The sequence below is a fragment of the Chelonus insularis genome, unplaced genomic scaffold (assembly GCF_013357705.1).
Source record: "Chelonus insularis isolate UGA/USDA-ARS -01 unplaced genomic scaffold, ASM1335770v1 contig_3_pilon, whole genome shotgun sequence".
In the NCBI taxonomy this organism is placed as follows: Eukaryota; Metazoa; Arthropoda; class Insecta; order Hymenoptera; family Braconidae; genus Chelonus; species Chelonus insularis.
Window position 1 is genome coordinate 3,375,839 of NW_023276556.1, and position 15,776 is coordinate 3,391,614.

General features: G+C 31.6%; 1 protein-coding gene across 1 annotated transcript; it reads right to left on the reverse strand.

Moving 5' to 3' along the window:
- Positions 1-167: 167 nt before the first annotated feature.
- LOC118068427 (fez family zinc finger protein erm-like) lies at positions 168-14,983 on the reverse strand. Its single transcript, XM_035085817.1, is given in 3 exon segments — positions 168-2,376; positions 2,378-2,988; positions 14,774-14,983. Coding segments are annotated over 2 exon segments (1,263 nt in total). The 5' UTR covers positions 2,981-2,988; positions 14,774-14,983; the 3' UTR covers positions 168-1,716.
- Positions 14,984-15,776: the final 793 nt, after the last annotated feature.

Here is a 15,776-nt window from a genome sequence, read left to right on the forward strand (position 1 = left end):
AAATATAAAAATTTATTTTTAATTAAAATAAAAACTTATTTGATTGATAGGATAGGTAAAAATATTAAACATAAAGTAAAATTATTTTTTATCCTCATTAATAATTTATTGCCTTGATGAAATTATTTACAATGAGAAATATGTATGCATATTTTTGATACCTCTACGTCTACGTTATCTATACATATTCTATTTCATCCAACTTGAAGTGCACAAATATGCATTAAGAATGATTAATTTTTAGAAAAATTTTTAATCATCATTCACATTAATTGTCGTAAATCAGTTAATTTTGCACGATAACTATAATATGTATAATAGGATACAAATGTAAGAAGATGGATCCATGATAAGGGCGTGATTTTTATTCACCAGAAAAAGTGTCACTATATAATAGATATATAGATATTTTTTAATGCATAGACAGTTAATTTTTACAATCGTCACAGTGCGTCAGAACAAGTTAACATACAAAGCCAACCTAATAATTATTCATATGCAGATAAATAAAAATCAATTAAATTATTTGGTTTGTTTTTTTTTATCATAGCAATAAGTTTATATATTCATTTAATACTTTATATATCTGCATAATACAAAGACAATCCAATATTATGATATAATTACATTAGCTATCTAATTCATTTGTCTAGCTTAAATTTACTATCACACCAATTTACACATGTCATTTTCGTATTTTATTAGTAATTGGAGTTACATGCTAATAACAGAGTCAATAAAAAGGATGATTGATGGAAACCAAGTTTTATAAGTGACTTATTTTATAACAATTATTTACATTGAACAAATTTAATTGGAAACAAACAATTATTATAACAAAATAATTGATACTATTTTTAGCTAATAATAATGAGCAGATGAACAAGATTATTCTTATTTTGGATTTTGATATGAAAAAATTTTTAATTGATGTAGGTTCTTTTTTTTGGACACTGCTATTAATGTATCTCCATCACAAAATATCCTAGATTTATAATGGTAATACTATTAGAAATTTAGAAGACATGTATCAGAGAGACAGTATTTTAATTTAAAATTTATCCACAATAATATACTTCACTTTTATTCCAGTTTAAATCTTATATACAAATTATGTACATGTTAAAAAAAAATATTATTTACTTATACAATTGCACCTTTTTACTGTTATTAATCATTCCATTTAAAACATTTTTTGATATATTCAATACAATATCGTGATAATCGTTTTATAACGATAACAAACCGATTTGATATTTTTATAAATATATATATACCATCTCACAGGTGTGCCTTCCCACACCGGAACTACGCACTCGTGCATCCCACGTGTCACATCGACCTTTATAAAATAAGTCTTTCTGTGCGTCATCCAGTAGCTTGGTTTAAATCCTAGGATTTAGCGCTTTCGCTTGGCCTAGCTTCTGAAGCCGAAATTAAAAGAAAAAGAAAAATTCCGCTTTGATGAACCGGCAAAATTGTCAGTCTTTCTATTTCTCTATTTTAAATACTTGAAACTGAATTCGATTTTATATCATCATAGCGCACAGTATAAAATTGAATTTCCTTGCTGGCAAAATTTATTATCAAATATTAAATCTCATCTCATTTGAAAACATGATGTCCAACATCACTGTGAGAATTATAACCCATAGAACTAAAAAACAATTGTGACTGATTTTTTCTACTGAAATAATGTACACTGTTCTCAGTTTGTCACAACATTTTAGTCAGATAGTTTACTTGATGAGAACTAGGAGATGGTAATAGAAATGGACTAACAAAAGCATGTCCAGAAGTACCATGATGTACTGATGAAAAGCTCGTTTGATCTAAATGTGTTTGTCCTGTTGGATTGTCCACATTATTCGTAATGACTGGTGAAATACTATCATGGAGCTTTCTCATATGTTTTTTGAGATCAAAATTCCTGCAAAAACCTTTGCCACATATTTTACAAGAGAATGGTTTTTTGTCATTATGAGTATGCATATGAAATGTCAGATTGTAAATTTGATGGAATGCCTTATTACATATATTACATTTGTACGCCTTTTCCCCACTATGTGTGAGTTTATGATTTTTATAATTGCCTTTCTGATGGAACCCCTTGCCACAAAACTCACATACAAATGGCTTATAGTTGGCGTGAATACGAGTATGTGTATTTAGTGTGGAACTGCGGTTAAAAGCTTTGCCACATGTATTACACTTATGTGGCTTTTCAGCAGTATGGATGATCTTGTGACGACAGAGGGTACTTGCTTGCCGGAATCCCTTTCCACAAATCTTACAGACGAATGGTCGAGCACCAGTGTGCACAGGCATATGGCGAGTCAAATTGTAATGGGCATTAAATACTTTTCCACACTGAGGGACAAGCAAATATCTTTTGTTTACCAGAATTTGATTCTCGACTACTTGGTAATGATTGGTTTGCCAATGAGGGTTGAGATGTAGAACCTGCAGGTAGTTGAAGTGGAATTGAACCTACTGCTGACTTATTTTCATTATTTTGTGCCGGCTCAGTTGAAGTTGTCTGAAGCGCTGGTGAAATTGGTGGAGATGCTGGATGACTGTTGATTGCAGTTGGTGCATTATTGTTGCTAGGGGTCACTGGTCCACTAGGAAAACTTCTCAGCAATGGATTTGGATGGTAATAAATAAGAGGGTAGTGTTGGAGTAAGCTTTGTTGCCTCAAAGTTGGTACGTATTTTTTAAATGCAGATTCCAAGTGAGCTGAGTATGATAATGAAGGTATACTCGGTGTTGGATGTCTTAAAATTGTTGTAGCTACTGGACAAGATTCGTATGATAATCGTTTGTTATCTGGTTCCATTATTTTGGCAATTGAAAATGTTAAAGTTGATAGGTTTCTACATGAAGATCTTGAATCTTCAGTTGCTGATCGTGGAAGACTTGTTGGTGTCTCTGATGATGTCATTGTGGTATTTTTACTTGCTCGTTCCAACGGTTGCATTTTTTTTCCTGTAAGCAAAAATGATTTATCAGAAGATGTTGAAATATCAAATAAAAAAAAGAATACGTATGTACTTTTTGCAAAACCATCTAGATGATAGTTGTACGAAAAGTAAAAGGTTTCCTAAATTTGCAATGAATAATTCAATTTCAAGTATTCTTCTTCATTCAAACATACGTACAGTTATACAGTTATTATACTTCTGGTATATTCAGCGACGAATAAAAATGAAAAGATGAATGAGATGTCAAATGGTCATTCAAGTTACCCCAGCAAGACAGCAAACTAACTCATGATTGGCTTGACTACTTGCTCGCATGAAAGTCAAGGATGTTTGCTTCACGGAATGACGTTCTCTGTTTGGACTTGGAATGACGATTTGAATTGAATAGTAGAATACATACAGACTTGATGTACCCATTTCTGCGCATGTCAGTCATATTAAGGAGCACATCTCTACCGTTTATTAACATTTCTGTTTATTTTTCATTAAAGCTGCACATTGTACCCAAGAATGAAATAATACATTTCTAAATAAATGGTAGAAAAGTATTATCTACTGAAAACAAATCTAATAAAAAACCATCAATATCTTTTACAAAAGTGAATTTCCGTTATTTCTAGATGACATGGAGAGTCCAAGTCTGTAATGAAAACACGAGACTGTTACGTGATTGAGATCTAAAGAACTGTAGTGTTACAGATGGGGAGGAGAGAGAAATCCCAAGTTTCCCCACGATACGACAACCCACAGGAACGCAGCAATGAGCTAAAACACGCCCCTGTGGGTTTGTTTATACACTCATGCGTGTATGCGAATGTGAATGCCTGTATTCAACAGCAAAGTTGGACACATAGGTCTAGATGTGTGTGACGTAATGATAATAAACTTGAAATCCTCGGTAAACCAGTCATCGTGATTGCTATATTAGGTGTAATAGGGCATTTGAAGAATTAGGCTAAGATAACTGAGCAAAAAAGGGCTCGTAAATGTATAGCGGATATTATCATTGTTGTGCCGCGCGCGAGTCAGGCAATTGTGGATCATCAATTTTATCCAATTTGCTTCAATTCACGACCAAAGCATGGCTGCAAAACTGAGGGCCCATTTTGTCAGACTTAATTCAAGAGTCGATCATCAGAGGATTTATTTTATGGGTGACATGGCTAACGTGCTAACCCAACATCCCAGTACTGATTACTCTTTTTTTGGTTTTTTTTTATAACAATTCGGGGTGAAGAGGCCAGCAGATGAACAGTTAAGGCTGAACAATGAAAAGAAAACACAAAACTTGTGTCCTTGATGCTTTAGATTTGAATTTTTTTTTCTTTAATTATTTAAAATACAACAAATAACAACAAGAAATGATTATTTTTATTTAAGAATTAAACTTACAAATGAAAATCGACATGATATTGATGTTGATGATGGTGAAGAATTGATCAATAATACTAGATTAAATTACAAATTCAGTATTCACTTTTAAGGAACTAATTACAATTATAACCAGTAATTTTGTATTTATTGTGAGAAAGAAACAATATCGATCAATACCGCAGGAACAAAATAAAAAAAAGTGTCGAGTAGAAAACCGGAGGTGGCAGAATGGATAAAATTGAGTGGGAAGAGAATCAACCAAGGTACAATGAAGACGTTGGAGATGTTCAATGTACAAAGTTTACCGATGGAGTTACGAATGGTCTAACGAATCCAATCACCACCTTCGTCTACAACCCCTTCTATTGCACCTAATAAACTATTAACTGAAGTGAGAATGAATATTACAGACTGCTGAAAAGCTCGAAGAAAATCGAATAAGTACACTTTCAGTACTACTACGAGTAACTTGAAATGGCTTTGTAAATTTGAACGTTGCAGTTGAGTTGAGATTTGTTATAATTACACCATCTAGGAGGTTCGAACAAGCAGAAATTACTGTTCTAACAACAGTGTACTTATACATAATGTTCAAGGATATGTAGATATTGTAAATACAAATACCACCGGATGTTAGTTAGTCTACTTAGAGAACTTTGGATTTGACAATTTATTTTTTACATTCTTTTTTTTTTAACTTTGTTGGCTTTTTTTCTGTTTAAAACGTCTTTTCTGTGATCAATACACAATCTAAAAATTCGACAATGTTCAGGATATTTTTTGTAGTTTAAAAAATAAATATATTCGAAATGAATAAGTTTTCTAGATTATTATCATAAATATAGACTACACTATAGAACGATTATATAAAAAATTGTTTGCACGCTACAAAGCAATAATTCTTGATCTACTATTTGATAAAAAATACAATTTGATAGTAAAAGTAAATATTTATTTTTTGTAGTTTATTTAAAGTATTTTTCAGTTTGCTATTCTTTTTTTAAAAAAAAATAATAATTTATCATGGTATTGTAATTTTTTTGCCTGTGGATAGAAGGTTGGCAATATCGAGCAATTGCCCCAACACTTAAGAGAAGAATATGAAGCCATAAAAAAACATCTTTGACGATTATGGAAAGGGTATAAACACCCACTCTGAGCTTTGGCGTCTCTTATTGTCCTTTCTTATAATATCTATCCCTACCAGTCATTGTTCCATCCCAGACACTCGGCAGCTTTTCGTCGTCAACTGGCGCGCGAATCGTTGACGTATAATTAGCATTTGGGTGCAAATAAGACCAAGGCTGAAGATGACAGGAGACACAATACAGCCCCTTGGAAACGCAAAGCTCTTGGACCAACCCTCTGGAGAACTCTAGATTTAGTTGAATGATGACACATAAGCCGATTTCATTCTAGTACATATGTACTAATGGATTTATATATTTATATTAATATATACAATTGTTCTTGTTATCTTAACAATTTATTAATAATAGTAAAAAGTATTAGAACTCCAAAAACTTCAAACTTCAAAATTTATTCACAATAAATTGGAGTAGTAAGATGTGTATGCATTTACAAATGTATTTTATTTTATTCTCGATGCTCAAATAATTTTTTTCTCAACACTGATGGCCATAAAATATAAAATCTTTATATAATTAAAAGCTTCGGCTTTTGTATTCGCAAAAAAGCGAATGTGTTAAAGCGAGAAACATGGCAGGGGGTTGACGTGCAGCTGCAACGACATACGGGAACCTTGAACTTTTATTCTTTTCCTCTTTTCCTGCATGGTCCTTTCAACGCATGTATAATGTAGTACACACATCAGGCAGTCTTGTTATCAGTGGACACTTTTTATAAAAGACCTTTCTAAGCAATACTAAATTCCCAACAGTTCACCAGGATCTATTGTACATACACGTTGTGGCTTTAAAAATTATTCATATCCAATTATTTACTTATTTTTATAAAATTTCAATTAAATTTTTAACATTTATTTCATTTTAATATGATTAAGAAAATATATATACCTATTTTTGAAACTCAAAAAAATATTTTGAGATTATTTTTAAATATTATAAATAAAAAAATAAAAACGATTGACTATAAAACGACTTTTAAATTAGCTTTAATAGAAAACAAGGCAACCAATATGAGCAAATATAGCATAATAATAACGCAAAAAGACCCTCAATACCCCAAGCTTCCTCCCTCCTTCCTTAATTTCTTTCAAAATTTTTATATTATCGCTCATGTTGGTCGTTGCGTACTGTTTTTGGAGCCATACATCAACAATAGACAGGCTGTACGCAACCGAGTAACCTGAGATTTGCCGGGCAAACCATTCTGAAATAACGATGACATCAACAATAACGCTGCTATAATGATTCAGAAGCTTGAAGGAAGTAAGGCGTAACAATGAAGGAACTGAAAAGTCAAAAAAAAACAATTGACTGCAAGTATTGTTCATTTTTGACGGGAATCAGATCTCTTAATTAGACTCCAAAAATATTGATCATGACTGATTGATTAATCTCCAACTGCATCAAACGAAGGAAATAGGATCTATTTTTTTTTCTTTTTTGATAAATACTCATTCGGTTGAATGAAAGAAAAATAAATACTCCATTTCCGAACGTTAAATAACGAGTCAACTTCGGTTGACCTTTTTTTCGTCTGCTACCCTCCAAACAGTTTGGTACGCCCTGTGCTATAGACAATAAAAAAGAAGTTGACATTAGTTAACAAAGGAACGGGCGTCAACCAGAGCGGTTATGTGAAGTATAACAGCAAGACTGAATTCGCGTTTCCGCTCAATATGCATTCATACAATAGACTAGTCTTATTTTCCACTTTGTCCCTGGAGGAGAATAGACCAAAGAATTTGATACCGCCGGAAGTCTTGCGCGTGCCATTCGCGTTGTATCTGAAGCACAATATGAGAAGTATAGAGTTCTATACATACACACAATCGAGTGAGAAGAATCATTGAGTGAAGAAAGAAAAAAGGCTATGTGTGTTTTTATCATGAACTTGCACATACAAAAATCTAAGATGTAGGAGAGTACACGAGCGCGTGCCATACCCGACGTCTTTATATTGTTCTTTGCCATGATCAGCATCCTTACCACATCCTTGACGAATATTCAGTGAGATGCTTGAGCAAGATTGGAAGTTCAAAAAGAAGAATTAAAAATTGGTAAGAAATATTTTTAGAATACGTTTGATAAAAATCATCATGGAAGTTTAAGTGATTTTAATAGTAGATTTTTTTTAGGGATTTAGAGGTGATTAGAATGCTGGAGACACTGATGATAAGAATGAATATAAAGTGATAGATAGAAAATATTGAATACAGTTTAATATAAAATATAATACCTCAATTTGATTGAAAAACCAAGTGAATTTACGGTGTCCGAAGCGATTTGGCGAATATATATTTGGGGTGCGAAATGGATTACAACTTTATAGAGGAAGGATCAAGTAAGAAGTAAAGTGTGGCAACTGGCTTGGACGTGAATATAAGGACGAAGTTCTTAGGAAAAGCTTGAGAAACCCCCTGACGTGTCTTTATTCTAGAGTACCATTGCGTAAAGCTTTTCATAAGATATTAACTGAAATTGCATGGCGTTTAATGTCACGAATATAAGAAAGTCAAGTTGATTGAATTTTCACATTTATTGCTTTTGATGAAAAAAATAAGCTTTTGGATTTATTGGAACTTTTACTTCAACTTCTGTCAAATTATTTATGTGAAAAGAAGTAATGATAAAATATTTCATTTAATCTCTGTCTGAACTTTGCCTTAGTAGAAGAGAGGAAATAACAGCTGCACACGAATTATAATTTGAATAATACACCCTGAACATTCTGATCTATATCCCCAGGCGCACTTAACCGGAAACCTAAATGCTAAAAGGCAACCCACGTACGACATACACCCACCCATCCATCAGTCTCTTTCTGATACCATGCCAGTTAAAAGTCACATTGAATTTGACCTCCGAATATTATGTATACCTTAGATTGGATCAAAAGTGACCACTTGAAGTGTGATGAAGATTGGTTGCGAATATCAAGGGTGGCATAGTGATTGTGGCAAAGTAAAGAAGGAGGGAGACAAGCCAAGAAGGAGAAGAATAATAAGGGGCTGCTGGTAATCCAGCTTCGAGTGGTAGGTGACGAGTTTATTTAAGACGAAATCATCGACATCCTCGATTGTCGATTAAACCACATCAGGAACTTAATTCATACGTATTGGTTAAGAAATAAATACACGGTCTAAAATAAATATCATCATCATTACTTCTTCTAGATGTTGCTATTGATGTGTTTCTTTCTATCAAGTGAAATTCAATTTTTTTAGTTTCGTAGATTTTAATCTCATAGTGATTTTTGGATGTAATGTTCAATATGTTTGTTAAGAAATATGGGAAGATGTGCTGAGAAAAAAATAATGGAGTGAAAAGAACGTGAAGGGATGCTTGACAATCTCGTATCATACATTGCCTCCCCATCGTAAGTTTTACAAGCCAGCTCATTGGTAGCTTGGGCCATAGATAGAACTTACGGAGGGAAAGCGATCATCGTTCAGCATTTAGGGGTTTCCGGGGCTAAGTACACATTTAATCATAATCTAATATTTAAAAGGTAATTTCACGGGCTGTTTACTTCATGCAACCCTCGTTCTCTCCTCTCTACCCTTCATGACGATATACGTTCACCCATTCCTCTCATTTTCCCTCTTTTTGCTCATAGCTTATCTGCCCAATCGGTATTATGATACACTTCAAGTTTTGATTTTTAATCGAAATTTATGGAGTGAGCTGTAAATTATTTTTCATTTAGTATTCATCGGTTTTAACTACTACTTTTCTAACATTTATTGAGTATCAACGAATTTTATTCCTGGTTAATTTATTTTATCTCAAGCAAATAAATACTTAACATATGGTTTTTTATGACAAATAAACAATTTAAATATTTAAAAAAAATTCTTAATTTATTTTTATGAGTAATAAGTAGTAAAGAAATTGTTCAATTGGTCTAGACAATCATATTTTTCTCCAAATGTATAAAATGTCTAAGAATATGATTCCAAAAATGCTTCTTACCCCATAGATTCTTTTCAGAAGTTTAAAAATATTTTAAATTACACTATGTTTCAATGTTTCAACATGTAGGCAATATATATATAGTATAATTGATGGGTATACACTGTAAATGCTTGATAAGATTTGTATTGTGATTAATAGTCTACCGTTGATTCATTCACTTTAATTTATACGTAAATTATATGTATAATGAACAGCCCTTTCCACTTTATCAATGAATAAGCATGAACTTCCGCTTTTTTAAATGTTTGCTCATATATTCGAAATTTAGTTATATCCTTCATCTACCCTAAATTTGCCAAAACGTCAGAAAATAATTAATCCCCATAGTATTTATGAGCCACAAAATTTTTATTAATCAATTAAATATTTTATTCTGCTTTCAACTCATACTGAAACAGTTGAATTTTTGTTTCAAGCCACAAAGTGAATAAGTAACCACCAAGTGTAGGTGTATAATGTGCATTGCTATGTATATATTTTTACTGGAATATAAAGTATATGCCTCTAAGAGGTGTTTTATGCATTGCGATAACAAGCAAAGATCTTTCGCACCTGCCCATTAATCCCATACATATATTATCCGATGTTCTTTGCAAACCAAAGAATATGTATATTCAGCATTTCTTGTCAAGGTTCTTAATTTATCCAGTGCTACACATTTACATGAATACAGCACCAACTACTGCACCCACCTCAGTATCAATTATCAGTAATCTTGATTATGCTTCTAGACCAAACATCAGATATAACACCTTTACCACATTTTTTAAGTTTATCCATCTCTTTTCGCATACAATTAGGGAATTTTTTCAGCAGTTGGGATTATTAGTTGATTAGAGAAAAATAGCTGAATGTTTTAAAAGAAGGATTCCAAACTAATTAACTAGATTATTTTTAATTAATCATTTCTTTAAATTTAATTCAGCTATATGATTTATTTAATTAAACTATTCTCAAAATGAATTCATATTCAGACGATTTATTTATTTAATTTACTCATTTTAGTTATTGTAACATTTTTAATAAATATTTATTTTCAATAAAATTGATAAAGAATTATTAAATTCGTTCAATTTTAAATAATCTTTGTTCCACATTCAACTGAGAGTAAATAACAATTATAGCAATAAATACATTTAAATGTAATGATTGTAAATTCAATAGTCCATTGTTAATAATTTTTTTTTTATTACTACAATTTTAAATAATATTATTATAAAAATATTATGGATTAATTGAAAAATATTTTTAATTAATGTAACAATGTATTGAGAGTTTTTAAAGTATTATCGAAACTCAATAAATCTATCCACGCATTCCTATCAAAGCATGAAATTATTTTGTAATTAAATAAGTTTTAATCAAATAAAATAAATACATAATACATGCAACTGATTAACATGAATCCAAGCAAATTGGTTTTGTTCTCACTAATTCTATTATAGCCATTAAAATGTAATATTAAATAAATGATTGATATATATATATTAATTGTCGGATGGAATAGCCTACTGTTATTATGTCTGTAAACATTCACGAATCATCATACAATGTAATATACTATAATAAAATAGGATTAATTATTAAACTGATTCGTATAGTTGTATATAGAAGCATTATTTTGATTTCTAGATAAATTGAATGTAATACCTTATGAAGTATGTGGCATAGAGGATTATGATATAATTATTTGTAAAGAATAGAACGAAATAGTTTGGAATAAATAGTGTATGGTGAATGTGGTAAAGGTTGTAACTGAAAAAAATCTTATTATCTAAGCTGTATATGTAAACCTCTTGAGGTTAAAATTGCCATTTTGGCTCAAGAGGAAGTGGTACATTAATTCTAGGCCAACCCTAAACTATACAGTTCTTGCGCTTGTTCACCCTCTATAACCCTCTGAGCACTCGTCTGGTGTGTTATACCTATAGTCTTGAAGAGCTAGCTGACACATACTGCCTATCTAGCTACGTATACATACAACTATATAATACTACCATTTTACGAATAAAGACTGAGTTGGGTCTGATGCCGGTTGCTAATTTGTAGACTGATATACGATAGCATACCGGGGTAAGTCCGTGCCAAGTAATTTGTTTGTCATAAGTTTATCGTAATTTACTGCCACCCTCGTACACTTTTATACGTCCTTACGAATTCTCCTATCAATCTTACAATCTTTTGCTTCCCCATGCATTTGAAAATTAGTTTACGAATTTGTTTTTTTATTTTTTTTTAGTATCATATTTAAATATACTTGACAAATTCTAGGTAGAGTCAAGTGGAAAAGCAGCTCTAAATGTGAAAGTTTTTTACTTTCCTCAGGTAAATTGTTTTATATTGGAGTTGAAAATGAAAGGAATGTTAAGCATTTTGGATGATTTTTAGAAAATTGAAGCTTGGTTAAAATGAATTACAGTTTAATGAAGTGGTAAACATTTTCAAGCTCACTTCTTCTATTTAAAAAAGCATCCATGTGAAAATTTTTATGCACCCTCGGTATTTAGCAATGAATTGAAGGAATATGGTTTATAAATTGGTGTTCATCAAAATTTGTCAAAAATCTTGCTTGTTTCAGTTTAATTTTTTTATAGCTGTGAGGGTGCATACGAAATGTTCGAATAAATGTTTTTCAAAATAAAAAAATGAGTACTTCCTGTTCCATTGAAGTGTGATAATAGTTATTGTATATACAATTCTCGAAAATTTTTCGTATTTAACTCTATTTTATAATAAACAAATTGATGAATTCATTTGTTATCTCTTCTTGAAGAACGAAAAAGTAACTCCAGGAAAGAATATTCATCTCTCTCTTCTTTGTTTTTTTTTTTAATAATGTTCTTATTCTGTACTAAGTAAATAAAAATGCTTGAAGAGATGATGGTAGTAAGTATATAAAGAATGTACATATGAACGAAATTCTCATCGGGATATGAAATCAAGTAGCGTAATAATCTAACGTCGAATGTACCCGCTTTCAATATCGCAAAGTTGATTGGGTTCAATTTACTCCCAAATGTAAAGATATATTTTGGTCGTCCAGGAAATTACTGATCTTATATTTTCATATACATATTTATTTCTTTCTGACAAAATGATTATAATCTCATATATTTCCAATTTGTAACTAAAATTCATTCTTATTTGAATCAAACTTGAGCCAATAAATAAATTATTTCTTCATACTGAAGTTTCTGAAACATTATTCCATAATCTTCATTAGGAACGACCAATAGCTGTTCTATATTGGTGCTGAAATTTTTATTACATACGTTTCATTGTAAATTTATTGATTTGTTATAAATTCAGGATTGTATGAGATATAATGTCGTCTTTAAATATAGTAGTCAATCGTAAAAATGACGACATTAAATACGTTTCAGTGCTTCGTACAGCGTCGCCATACTTCTTTCGTGATCAAACACATTTGTCTGCTTCAACTTTGACCTGTCAAAATCTGCTCAGTCGTCTGGTACCGGATAACTTCTTTATTGTATTGTTTTTTATAAGACTGCTCACATAAGTGAACGATATTTTAATGTATTCTCACTTGATATGTCGAGTAATATTATGTTGTGATGAAATATTTTAGCACAGTTCATCATAAAATCAATTGAAGTAGGTTTATCTATTTTTAACACTTTCTTTCCTCAATTTATCTCATTTATTACGTTTCATTAAGATCTTAGAAATAATTGCCACAATCAAATCCTCAAAAAAAATTTATGTTTAACCTAAAAACGCAAAGACATCAACTAAAAATTGTCGACAGGCATAATTTTCTCAGTGTTTTGTATTCAATCATCAAGCAATTATTCAAAGAAGACAATAGCTTTTTTTATCCAGTAGATATGTAAGTATTTATAAAGCTCAAATGAGAAACGACTTAAGAAATAAAATACACAATTTTCAATTCTTCCTGTGCAAGGAGTAATTGAGCCATCATTCGAATAATTCACTAAAGATAAATATTGGAATTACAAAATATGTAACATCTAGATCATAGGCTATCCGTGCTTGAAATAAGTTAAATAAATTAACAATAAACAATTTTAATTCCAATTAAATGATTCAATTTGTTGACTAAAGAATTCCAAATGCATAAGAATCTGTAAATAAATCTTAATTGCCTTTTTAAATAATTTTCAAACCCTTCACACATAAAAAGAATGCAACAAAACTGTTGATGATTATTTCTGCAAGCTACAAAATTCAACAAATCCTTACAAAGGCAGAACTTAAAAGTGAGAAACTGCTGTAGCTTCATAATTATTTAACCTATTAAATAGCCACTTCTGCTGTGCCTACAAGCAAAGCAGTGATAAAAAATAAAAACAATACACGCGTTTTCTAAGGTCCCCTCTTTCAAGTTAGTACGTTCGCAAACCTTTTTTTCTCATTGTATCAGCAATTTATAGAGCATACTACAAACGTCTATATACTCATATGTACTTGAAGAGTACATACAACAGCCTCCCTAACAATATATTTCGTGCATACCCTGCACCATGTTTCAGATATGCTAACCATAATATTATATTTATGTGTACACATACCTAATTCAACATCTTTTAACTCTAAACGTTCAATTTCTTTCATTGCGAGCAAGAGTAATAAGTGTTTGTGCCGGCGCACATTTGTTCAAGATTAATTATCTAATATTTTAGCAATAAAAAAATTCCAATCGATAATGTTTAAATAATAATGCTGTAAAAAAAAAATAATAAAATGTTAAAATAAATTAAAAAAATGAATATAAATTATAACATAAAAGCTTACCAATAAATATTGCTTTGTAATAATGATTTCTTTTCACTTTTCTGATGCACAATTTTAGATGCACGATCACTGATGAAGATTATTATAATGCTTCAAATGCCAATAAAATACCAGTCGAAAGTAATACAATATTGATAAAAATTTCATCATTAACCACACTATTATCAGTTTGAACAGTTGCAACACTTGATTACAATAATTTTATTTATCATTCACTTTTAAATATTCCAATGCATTTGATTCATGATATATCCGTCAAGCAAACTACTCAAATTGATTAGAATGTTTTTCGTTCATTGTTTAACGATAATTTTTATTTACACAATATTCTTTTCCTCGGTGGTATGTTATTTTGGCAGTAGATCAAATAAACAAATAAAAAATAACAATAGTTATTATAAATAAAGCAATAAGTGTAAGCAGAAATCATCGTCTATGATCATGAAGACAAAATAATTCATTAATCAAATGAAATTCACACAACAATCACGGATAATTCATAGGTATTAATACCAACTCTATCTTCTCAGTTTTCCCGACACCATGATGAAGGACGCCATGCCTTATCGTCGGTGGCTTCAATTGGCTCGCAAACACGTATCAAGGACGAAAATGACGATCGTAAAACTCAGCTTCAGGAGACAACAAATGACCAAGATGAAAAAATCCAGGGTAAGACTGTTGGTCTTTGAACGAGGTGTCTCTGGTAATGTTTGCCCGGCAAAAAACCGTGTATCTGATGAGGTCTTATGAAGACGAAAGGGCAAAGGGGGTGCCCTAGTTGCGCGACTCAAGCTGGTCAGCCACCGATGGAGATAGTAGTGGTGATGCTGTTAGCGTGGTTTTGCTGCAATTGCCCCTCTCCTGTATCATCCACGGGGGCGGGTCTAATGGAGTAACAAAACCACGCCCCTCTGAATTTCCTCGCATTTAGCCAAACCCTGTCAAAAGCCACTACCCTGCGAATAGGGTAATGCAACCCTCCAGACATCTAGTTCAACGTAAACGACAGTCTTCTGCTGCTTTATCAATTCTTCTGCTGGATATATCTAACTCACATGCTCAATCATTTTACTAATTTGTCCTAAACTTAATCAGGTCCTAATTAGCCTCAACTCCATGTCATGATCATCAAATTCCAAACAAAAATAATAGACAGATATTTTTGGTGATGGAACTGATGATTATTATTGGAGTATCATCCCAGTTACAGCTGACAGTGATGAAACCATTAGATGAGTAAGAGAGGATGGGGTTTTGGAGGATGAAATTCTCAAAGATACACATCAAGAGATTGAACAAAATCAAAGTGAGATTGACACCCGTCGCATATCCTACATTAAGGGTACTTTTGATTCCTGCGGGGACGAGAGGTTTATAAAGTATATATCCGTAAATGAGGCGGCCCTGCGAGTGCCGAGTATGGATTCACCAAGAGCCAATGGAAACTCACGCGATGTTCCCTCGTTCTTTTTCAACGCGCCAATCAGAATAATGTTTTGGAATATAGACGATA